At 38.8% G+C, this 11,810-nt stretch overlaps 1 protein-coding gene across 1 annotated transcript in view; it reads right to left on the bottom strand.

Moving 5' to 3' along the window:
- Positions 1-11,810, bottom strand: part of LAMA4 (laminin subunit alpha 4) — a 148,189-nt gene continuing 136,379 nt past the window's right edge. The window contains 9 exon segments of the mRNA XM_036871934.1: positions 1-468; positions 4,313-4,432; positions 5,059-5,089; positions 5,091-5,123; positions 5,125-5,154; positions 6,217-6,347; positions 8,320-8,479; positions 9,889-10,044; positions 11,119-11,308. Coding sequence (XP_036727829.1) covers positions 323-468; positions 4,313-4,432; positions 5,059-5,089; positions 5,091-5,123; positions 5,125-5,154; positions 6,217-6,347; positions 8,320-8,479; positions 9,889-10,044; positions 11,119-11,308 — 997 coding nt within the window. The 3' untranslated portion in view covers positions 1-322.

Here is an 11,810-nt window from a genome sequence, read left to right as displayed (position 1 = left end):
CACGCTTTAAAAATGTGTGCCAGTGTTTATTTAGAATCCCTTCTATTTTATTAGACACAGGAACAGTAATTTCACCAGCAGGAAGTAATACAATACAGGTAAGTTTAACGCTCCTTTGATTGTTATCCATGGCAGACATTTTGGATCCAAGGTGTAAGAATCCAAATAAGAAATAATAAACATCCAGTCCCTGATGATTCATTTAAGTCCTGCTCAACTAGATGAAAGCTTCTACCAAGAGGAATAACTGCCACTCCTCCTGGCTGGCTTTGTGTTTCTTTCAGTGCTCTGAAGAACTTTGTACTTGAGTAGCTCTGCTGTGTCAGGCTGCTGGACAGGAGTTGATGCTCACGGCACCGCTGACCAGGGCTGCTTTACTGAAGCTCACTGGGCGCCCGTCAATCACAAAGTGACGGATGCAGCCTGTGAAGGGTCTGCCAGGGGCCAAGCGTGGTGTCAGTAGAGACTCTGGAAAAAGAAAGAAATGAACACAAAGACTGCAGTTGAGATGTTCCAAGCCCAAATATTACTTTGTGGCAAAAATATACATCATAACCGCTCACATTATCAAGATGATTTACATGTCAAAGACGGAATATAGTAATAATTTACGCATTTTCTCAGAAACGTTATCTGCTTTTGAAGTAATATGAACATGTAGTAATTTTAAAGTTTTGCCATGTTTTCCATGATCAAATTTCAGAGTATAATTCAGCTGTGTATTTACCATTGAAATTTACCACTTACAAGTAAAGCCTCAGCACTGAATTTTCAGGATCTACGTATGCTTTTTAGCGTTAATTTCACCTGGGCCTCACTTATTTTGTGTGCTTTACTGAGACAGAGGAAAGAAAATTTAGCTTCCAAACTCTTCTTGGAATTGGTTAATGTTTCTGTTTAATCTGTATCATTACCCTTCATCCTTAATCCTCCACATTTTTGCCAAGCTCATAAAATATAATGAGAAAATAATGAATTCAAGTAAACTAAATTTTAATTTTTCTGAGCTCAGGGCTTAAGAACTATAAATAGGATAATGATAACTAGCCTAGTCTTTGTGTGGCTACAGGTGCCCTGGGGTATGCCAGGGGAATTTTCTCCCATTATCTTAATTAGAGATCTAGAAGAAGACTTGATGCTTATTAATTGTACAGACACAATTAAATGTGTTGAGATGATAGAAGCAATATAATTTAAAGCAATTTAGAGAGCTTAGAAATATCATGAAATTAAAATCTATTTAGTGAAAGCTTATTATTATGTACAAAACAGCTATGTGAGCAGTAGCAGATAAAAGATGGAAAACACTTAGAAATCAGTAACTCAGGAGGGAAGATAAAAAAGGACAGCAAATTAAATACCATCAAGCAGCTGTAATAAGTTTTCCAAGCAATGTAGATTAAGAATATGCAGAAGCTTTGTATTGAAATAAATCATGGAAATAACATTTCATATTTAGAATGATAATTATCAAGTCTTAGATGTAGAAGAGGCCTAAGAGATCAATTCCTTTTGTCTCTAGATTAGTATGACTATATATATTCTTCAAGCCTGTTCAGTGTACTTCATCATCAGAATAAAGATGAACAGGAAAGAATGTAAGGGGTAGAAACATCTATTTCTTCTGTTCATTTTGGATACTAGTTTTAGAACATGGATTTTGATTCTGCCCAAGCTTACCACCCTTTGGTTCATGGGGGACAAATTCTAGAGGAAATAGTTCATGTAGAAATTATGGTCTGCATAATTCACTACACAATTTATTGCAGTAGTGACAATAAAGTGCCCCCGAACCCTAAGTAATTGATTGATAAAATCAACACATGATTTTAAGAGCAAACATTCTGCAGGTTGAAAGCTTGACTATATACAGAATAATGCAGGATCTTCAGTAGAGGAATGAATGGTCCTTAACTCAAAAAATTAACTTCTAATTTTGATTTTTAAATGATCATACAATGAAGTTGAATTTTCTGGTATAAAGTTCATTGGATTTCAATACATTAACTTTTTATTGATAGAAACAATGTGTTACCAGGGTTCTGCCTGGTATAAGAGAGCTGGTTGGGATTCTAAGAGATTTCAGTGCATATAGGGGTTTTGTTTATGCCTAATTTCCTTTAGTTATTCTTTTTCATGCCCCAGTTTCTGATATGATTTTAGTGGAATTAATCTCGAACAGCTCAAAATTATGTGATTAATGATGTTCGGCTTAAATTATAATTGCTTCTGTTCTAGGCTTGCTGGCATGATTCGTAGATGGAATTAAAGGCTGCAGTGGTGCAGTGGGCTGGTGGGTATGCCTTGCTAGTTCCTGTGTGTTGGCTCATTAGCTAAAATTTGCTATTCATTGCATGTCTCAGGCAGGCAGAATTTGGCTTCAGGTATATGTTGCCCACCCAGTCTGTAGAGCTTAGCAAGTCTTATAGTGAGAGATGATGGCAGTGTGTAATGCTGGGATGAGACTCTGAAAACAAACACAAATCAGAGAGACAAAAATTTGTTTGAATGAGAGACAAATATTTGTTTGATATAGTAAGCACTCTGGATGCAAAGTAAAGAACAAATACCGTAACTTCCATGAGCCCACGCTTGTTTTGTTCATCTCCTGGAGCCTAGCACAGTGCTTAATAGACACTCAATACATATTTGTTGTGTGTTGAAGTCGTGTTCTCTGGCAGCAAGGAGTGTACAATTTAAATTCAACAATATTCTGCAACAAGTGCCACAAAGGTGGTATGCATAGCACACTCTAGGGGGAGGGGGGCATGTGTGTAAGAAGTCTGAGCTGGATCCTCAAGGTCAATAGGAGTAAAGTTGGGGGAAGAGTGGGAGAAGTTGTTCCTTGAAAAGGTACTAGGGGAGGCAAGAAAGAAGAACATCTTCCAGAAACTGATGCCTTGTGCACTTGTGCAAAGGCCTGGAGCAAAGAGACCATCATTGAACATCTAGAGAACTGCAAGTCCCAGAAGGTAGGGGGAGGCCCCAGAGGCAGGGGCAAGGCGGGGGCGGGGGGGGCAGATGATCAGGACCTTGCATGCCAGGCTGACTTTGATCCTGTAGGCACTTGGGAACCTGTGAAATATTTTAAACTATGTTGTGATTTCCAGGAAGAAAGCAATGTGCAGAAATGGAGGAACTGATAGGACACATCTTTCACACTGTACCTGCATGAAGTGCAATGTGGTCTTTGGCAGTATTTCTTTCAGAACCGAAGCCTGGAGCAGGAGGAGAGGACTGAGAAATGGAGATGGGAGTGGATAGTGGAAGTAAAGGAGAAGAAGGGTTGCTTTTTGAGGGTCTCAAATATTTCATCAGTGAGTTACTGTTATTGTCTATACTGGTATTTGAAAAATTGATATTACAAAGCAGAAGAGTGCTTTGTTGCTACTATTTTGTGAGTACGCAAGACTGGATGCTTAATCTTTCTCACTCTCTTAATTAAAGCATTATTTGCCTTTACATGGGTCAGTCTAAAATAGTCTAGTTAGGATGCAAGGTAAAAACCATGTTAAGTTCTTCCTTAAAATCCCCACCAAATTCCAGATGTAAAAGCTTGATTTTTCCCTCTTGCTACCTTTATCATTCAGTTTTTCCAAGTTAATGAAGTGTGTGAAACAATCACTTTCAACATAAGGCCGTGGTCCCTGCTTCAGAGGTTTAAAGTAATTGTGGAGGGTCCATAAGTGTCCTGTCACCATCCTGGATTATACACCATTCTTGGCAGATGACAGCAGTGATGTCACTGATGATGTTTACAGAACTGCAGCTGGGAACCTCTCAGGGAATGTGACTGCATAGGAACAACAGAACTTATGGTCTGCAGCTATTTTCACATTTCAAACTAGTCCTGGTCGGGAAGAACTGGTATTCCTCTCTTAGTGTGGAAGAGGAGCACTTTCCGCAGACTTTTAGTCCTCCAGGTTCTTTCTCAGATCCTAGAGCAGCAATAGTGCATGAGTTTTCTTTGTGGTCAGAGATAAGATAGAGTGTGTTTCACTGTGTGTATGTGAGGAGGGTATGTAAAGTGAAGAGAAAAAAAATTAAGCAGATACAGCAGAGGGAGAGAGTTATCTACTGGTTAGAATGCTGTGGTGTATAGTTCTTATGTGTTACTTTGTTTTGATCCTTGGATAAGGTTTCATAATTGTCAGTACACTTTTTCCTATGAAAGGATATTGTATATAAAATCCTTTGAGTTATTAGGTTAATTATGAAAATACATAGCTCAATTCTTAATAGTATAATAACAGTTATGAGAACTTAGTGTCTTTTTGGATTTGGAAACTTGTCACTTTTAAATAACTCTTACCTGGAACACCTCCAACAAACACAGGCTCCCTGTGATCAACTGGTTTTGGATTCAGGGGTCCAACCACGTGGTTCACTTCAGAGTCTACATCCAACTGAACCACATTTGAATCTCTAATAACTGAAATACAGGGAAAAGAGTGGTCATAAGTGACAATGAAAGGATTAATTTTCACATGAAAGGTAATAATTCATTACAGTAATGGCTTTTATTTATTCCAGAATAAACCATACACTATCCTCTAATCACTGAAAACATCAATGTCTAACCAAAAAATAACATTTTCCTTTGAAAGGGATAATGTTTAGGATACTCTTTCTGCTACTTTTTTTTTTTTTTTTTAAACATCTTTATTGAATATAATTGCCTACAATGGTGGTGTTAGCTTCTGCTTTATAACAAAGTGAATCAGTTATACATATACAATATGTTCCCATATCTCTTCCCTCTTGCATCTCCCTCCCTCCCACTCTGCTACTTTTTTGCTCCATAAGGTATGCATTATTTAAACAACTCCCGAAGACTATTCTGGCAGCATTAGTATTTTCAAATCACATGTGGATTCAATATACACATTTTAGTACAGTAACATTTGATTCTGTTTTCTTCACCACTTTTAGACTGTCATCGATTACCTTATACTGTCATATAAGTTATAGTCTAAGTTCTCTGCCAAGCCATCATGCCACAGGTGGGTGTGTTAGGCTCACTTTATTAAGGAAACCCAGGACACTCAGCTTTCTCACCTGTAATTCTGTGCCATCTGCCATCACAGAGGACTCTGCTTGGGTGTCACTAAGGTGGAAAAGTCCTCTGATAACATTATTGACTTTCACTATGACCTGCAAAAGACAAGGCACATTGTGGAATTTAATTTCATTTCCTCCTCATTGTGATAAAATGAAATTTCTTACATTTACCACAGGGAAGCAGAACTTTTAACATCCAGACATGATTAGCTTTGCAATTTGAACGCAAGGGGTCACTCTTTAGTAGGCTACAGAAGTTTAAACTGTTCCTCAGACAGAGAACAAAATAATGACACAGGAGAGAAGAGGGGGCAGAGGATCAGTAAGATAACACAAATGAATTCCTTTAATTTTAAAGATGAATGTGTTATACAAGGCAGGCTAAGGTACTGATGAAGAGCATGGACTCTAGGAGCCAGACTGCCTGGGCTCCCATGCCAGCGCTCCCACTTACATCACCTCGTTGCCATGTCTTCCTCATTTGCAAAATAAGGGTGATACTGTAATACTGACTTCATGGAGCTACTGGGGGGGTAAATGAGTTTAATCCATATAAAGCAACTGGAATAGTATTCTGACACCACAGTAAAGCCACACATAAGGATTTGTTTATTATTATATGGTTTAATAGAATATACGGGAACTCAAACGAAAATCAGTTATATTAAGTTCGGGACATCATTGAAAATATGCTTCATATTTATTTGAGTACTCTCATGAATGTTCTTTAGTAATATTTATTTAAGGATGAAAGTGGGTTTAATTATAACAGAATTTTTTGTTTTTAGTAGTTGAAAATATGATATGCATATAGACTTATCGAGGGATGTTTTAGTACTTGTTGTTTTGATAGTTAACATGTTTCTGCTTCCATTTTGTTGTAAAAAACTTTCTCTTCCGATTCTTTTGTTAAAACCTTTAATTATGGATTTTTGCCACAATTTCATGGCTCTTTGCTCTAATCAAATCATTCCCAACATATGAATCTGAATCCAAATCTTGCCTGTGTTAAATTTTATGTTAACCTTCCCTGTTGTTTGTTCTTTCCCCCAGTTAGGAAAGATTGATGAAATAATTCTGTGAAATAAATCTGCTTCAGATCCAGAATCCAAGATCAGAGGAGACAGACTGTTAAGACAATTTTTAACACACTACCTGCCCATTTTTCATGTGAACATTTAGGTACTCCCCATTGACACTGTGGCCGTGAACAAGGGTTCCAGAACTGCTTCTGGGACGGACTTCAAATGCAATCTCAAACTTCAATCCAATATTGAAAGACTCATCTATGGAGAGAAATACTATTAGTTCTCAAGAACAGCAACCTAAATTTTGTAACCATGGTTTGATTGCAGGTTTTTGTATTTGTTTTTGAAAGTTTGACGCATTTTTCAATAGGTAAGCAGAAAGTGTTGTTTTCCATGTCAAACACACTGTGGAAAGCTCCATGGGGGTCTGAGATAACTAGCACACCACTCCTGCTCTGGGGCCTGGGGAGGAAACAGCTTGCTGAAAACACAGCATGGCTATGTGAGCACAGGTGAGGAGAAATTGATTCCAACTAGCAGGACCATTTAATACTTCAAAAGTGAGAAGGAGGAAAGAGCAAACTGGGAAGAGTGAGCCGTCTGAACAAAGTACAGAGGCTGGAACATTTGGAGAGCACTGTGGATGCCAGTGTGGCTGGACTGTCCCCTGCAAGGGTAGAGGGAGGCAAGGTGAATGGGGAAGGCTGGTGGGAGCCACACTGGGAAGGGCCCTAGTGCTCCAGTATGGAAGGTAGACTTGACTTTGCAGTCATTGAGCAAGGGAGCTGACTTGATCAGATCTGTATTTAAAATAATTCTTAAAAAAGTAACTGGTGCCAGTGCTGCAGAGCATTTGGGAGGAAAATCAAAGTGAGAGCAGCAAAAGCAGTTAGGAGCTGTTATTGCAGTGATGCAAGAAAATGAATTCTTCTTAAGACTAGCTGGGTTCACTCCAAGAGACTCATTGCAAACCTGGGCATCTTAATAATGTTCACTTGACGTGTCTCCTCATAGATAACTTTTTAATTTTTCCTGCTGTTAATTAATGTTTATTGAGAACATAAATTGTGCAGGTTGCTATGCTTTTCAGGCTGTCCAAGTCTTTGAGTTCTTATCACCGAAATTCAATGAGGGTTGAGAAATGTACCTGTAGGTGTTTTAGTAGGGATAAAGGAGGAGAAAGGAAAGTAAAATCATGAGCTAGACAAAGAGAGGATATATTACCTCTGGTTATTCTATTGGACATGCGGGCGGTTTAAGAAGGAATACTTGGCTGCACTGTAATGTCTTTATTCAGGGGATGTTGAGGGCAGGGAACATGTGGTTTTATACCCTTCTCCTATCTTCTTTCCCAGCACCTGTCCTGGTACCTTCCTCACACCTAATGGTTACTCTATAGAATGTTGGTGGAATGGATTGGACGGTGATTGTGTGCAGTCTGTTTAGGATTTTATTTATTTATTTTTTGGAATTATTGATGCTACTTTTTTTTTTTTTTTAAAGTCTTCATTGAATTTGTTACAATATTGCTTCTGTTTTATGTTTTGGTTTTTTGGCCATGAGGCATGTGGGATCTTAGCTCCCCGATCAGGGATCGAACCCACACCCCCTGCATTGGAAGGCGAAGTCTTAACCACTGGACCGCCAGGGAAGTCCCCGGATTTTATTTATTTATTTTTAGAACTATTATGTTCCATCACCTGGCATAGGGACTGTCATACCAGAGGCACACAATAAAAACTTTGTTGAATGAGCGAGAGAGTAAGAGTTGAGGAGAATAAAAATCCAGTAATAAAATGTTTTTAGGATAGTGTTGTCTGCTAGAGTTGCTGGCAAGGGGAAGAAGTGGAACTTTCCTTAGTAGGAACAATGGGTGACGCTTAGAGGGAGCAGAGAAAGACCTAGAGACTGAGGTGGCCAAGAGCCAACACAGGTTAGACCATGGTGCAGCACAGGAAATTCTAAAGGGGCCAAGATGGTCTTCCTCCAGAGGTTTGGCAGCTGTGGAGAAGCACTGGCTGGGGAAAGCAAACAGGGATGGGCACGGTCCATGTATCTAGTTTGGAAGGTAGGAGAGGAGAAAGGTGGTCCTTATGGAAAGAGGCCATTTTCTAGGGCTAAGTGAGTTAGATTTTCTGGTTTTTATCTTTGGGCCCAATATCCCTTCCTGTTAGCCACCTCTAGGAAAGAAGTATTTCATGATTCATGTTTTAACGTAAGTCACTGTTACCTAGGACCACGTATCCTCCTTCTGTTGAAAAGTATGTTCCTGTTTCCATTGGGCCTTCAAAACAAGGAGTCACGCTAAATGTCTGAGAAGCAGAGGTGATGGAGGCCCCATTGAGCTGGAGATTGCTGAGGCAGCCACTGAAGCTGTAGACTGAGTTTATCTGAGAGAAGAAGACATTTCTTAAAATCCATTTTCTCAACACTCACAGATATACCAAAGGGAAACAAAATGAAGGGATTTGAGTTCAGAGAGAAACCAAGTAATTTCTTGCCTTATTTATCTTAGCTATCTGAATGATCAATAGTTTGCCAGGTAGTTGCTTTATAAGTAGCTCTTTGAAGCTGGAATTTTGTATTTGATAATGACAGCCTACCGTAATTAAGGAAACGAAAATTTTTACGTTTTTCAAGACAAGGTAAATTGCAGCTGTGGTTTTCAAATTGAACATTATAAATATCCTCGTTTGTTTCTCTTCAAGAAGAACAGCTGTGCCCTAGATCACCTAATGCTGATGAGGGCTAGCAAAGTTCTTAACTGTTAAATCTACCATGGTTAAATAAACAGCAGAAAGCTTGCTTCATTGTTTTGTGCTTGAGCATTTATCATACTACAGAACATGAAACACGGGCCACTTGAGATAACTGATTTCACACTGCTTTGGAAATCTTTCTTTTAAAGAAGTTATCATGGAATTGGGGGAACTTACCTAAAATTTAATTAAACATGAACATTTTCCCCCTTTTTTGCTTTATCCACATATATTAACGGATCTTAGAAGTACATTAATTCTTTGTGTTAAAGTCAAATCTATATTTATGTTAAAAAAACTTAGTCCTTTGATGCATTCCTTTATTGCTAGATAATTTTTAAAGGTCCAAAAGGTTAAACTTTTAAATTACAAAAATAATGTTGTTGTTGTTTTCTACTATATCCTCACGTCTCCCCAGGGATAACCACATTTCCTTGCACATTTACAAATTGTGTGTATGTGTGTGTGTGTGTGTGTGTGTGTGTGTGTGTGTAAGAAATGAAAATGAGATCATAGTTTACATAAGGGCCTGAAAGGTTTTTTTCATCCAATAATATATTGATATAATGGAATGACCTGCTTTCTTTTTTGCGTATTTTTTTTTTTTTTTTGGTCTGTGCCGGCCGGCTTGCAGGATCTTAGCTCCCCAACCAGGGATTGAACCCAGGCCGTGGCAGTGAAAGCACTGAGTCCTAACCACTGGACCGCCAGGGAATTCTTTCTTGGGTATTTTTTTAAGATTAAAAGTATGGGTACTTGCTGAACAAATAAGCATCTCCTTGAGACATAACTTTTCATGACAGTTTATATCTCTGAAACATTTTCCATCTCACCTCTACCCTAGAATCAAAAGATCACTCTGGGCTTTGTAATGTCACAGGGTGGACAGACAACCTCAGGACAATACCCACTTATGTACCCCATCTCCAGCCAAACTACAGTTTTACTTTTGCCAGTTTCCTAATCGCAAAATGAGGGCTAGATTAAATGATCTTCCAGCTCTAAAGGTCGATGGCGCTACCTGGTCACGCCTGGCTTACCTGGACATTTTTCACAGCCTTTCCAGGAGCCACACCTCCCAGATAAATAGGACCCTTGATTTTCCAGGTAGCTCCAGTAGGGGGAAGACTTTCTTCTAAGACTCGAAGACCATCAATTATCAGCCGGCCGCTGCTCTTTTCCCGAATAAATATCACCTGGATGGAGAGAAGGACAATAGAGAAGGCTGTGTTGCCTCTCCTCCCAACTTTGCTACTGCAATGCCACAGAAGTTCTTTAAAAAAGCGGTCCTGGGCTTCCCTGGTGGCGCAGTGGTTGAGAGTCTGCCTGCCAATGCAGGGGACACGGGTTCGAGCCCTGGTCTGGGAAGATCCCACATGCCGCGGAGCAACTGGGCCCGTGAGCCACAACTGCTGAGCCTGCGCGTCTGGAGCCTGTGCCCCTCAACGGGAGGGGCCGCAATAGTGAAAGGCCTGCGCACCGCAATGAAGAGTGGCCCCCGCTTGCCGCAACTAGAGAAAGCCCTCGCACAGAAACGAAGACCCAACACAGCTAAAAATAAATAAATAAATAAATAATAAAAAGAGTAGCTATTTTAAATAAAAAAGAAAAAGTGGTCCTTTCTCTGAAGGTTAGGAGTCTCTTCCTTTAACGCTTGATTTAAAGTTACAGGCTTAATTTCGGAATACAGCTTATGTTTAGCAGAGTTCTCTATGAGGCTCTGCCCAGCTGGCCGGCCCACATGCTCTCTCTTGTAAATTTAATTATAATTAATTGTAATGCAGCTGACATTGCTTACGCTTTCCACTATATACACACTGAATTGCTTTGATATTTAGGTTATTCTACCTGTTGTATCCTGTCGTCCTAACAGATTTACTCTTCACTTTGTACCTTCCATAGCTTAGTCTACGAGACACTCAGCAATCACTGAAAATTTAGAACATTATAGGCAGTGGAAAAAAAACCCAGTCGAGCGAAATATCCTTAAAAACCAAACTTCGGTTTATGTTGGCCATTGATCTTTTGTTTAAAATAACTGCACTAAAAAAAAATTGATCTGTAAAAAAAATTATACTCAGACTGTATTTCTTTTAAAATAATATAATTCAAGATTTTTATAATGAATTAATGGAAGTTTTGAAATTGAACATATAGCAACAGAATTTTTAAATGGATGTTTCTAGAAAAACCCCTAGTGGGTATTAGTGTCAGTCCATTTGACAGTGGTGGACATTTGCTGATAATAATATTCTCTGCCTTCAACTTACATCATGCCACAAACCATCATTGTATTTCTCTTGGCTTCTAATCTTCAGTTTCTTGTGGCCAACATTAAACATGAAAACCAAGCGGCCGTGGGCTAAGAATAGAGCCATGAAGTCATTCTCTTCTTGATCCGAGACATAGAAAATCATCCCATGGGAGGAACGTGTTTTCAGACGAATGGAAAACTGGGATCTGGTAAATGAGAAGAAAAAGCTTACCACCTGTCAAAGGAGACTGAGGGTGATCTCTAACTTCCCAAGGCAACAGAGTGTAAGGAAGACTAAAGCCATTCGATCTAATCCCAAGCAACATTCTTCTAATTATTAGTATTATTAGATTAGAATAGAATACTATTAGATTAAAGATTAAATTAGAATACTAACATTCTTAGTATTGTTAGTGAGTATCGGGTAAGCAACGCTAGTTCAAAAATGTAAATCCTTCTCCATTTCCTCACACAACAGGGATACATCCCACATTTAAGAAAGTGTTGTTTCAGTAAAGGATAATCTCATGTCTTCCTTTTAAAATATGGTTGCAATTAGTTTAGTAAAAATCTTTATGTTAAAGAAGCTTCATGTGGACAAAATAGTAGTAATTAATATGCATATATAATTTTGCATAGGAACAATATGATATGTGTACTGTCTAAAATACAGATTCAATTTTCTCCCTGTAAAAATTAATTGATGGA

Source organism: Balaenoptera musculus, chromosome 12 (genome assembly GCF_009873245.2).
Source record: "Balaenoptera musculus isolate JJ_BM4_2016_0621 chromosome 12, mBalMus1.pri.v3, whole genome shotgun sequence".
Taxonomy (NCBI): domain Eukaryota; kingdom Metazoa; phylum Chordata; class Mammalia; order Artiodactyla; family Balaenopteridae; genus Balaenoptera; species Balaenoptera musculus.
Note: the sequence above shows the minus strand (reverse complement) of the source record. Positions and strands in the feature narration are given on the sequence as shown.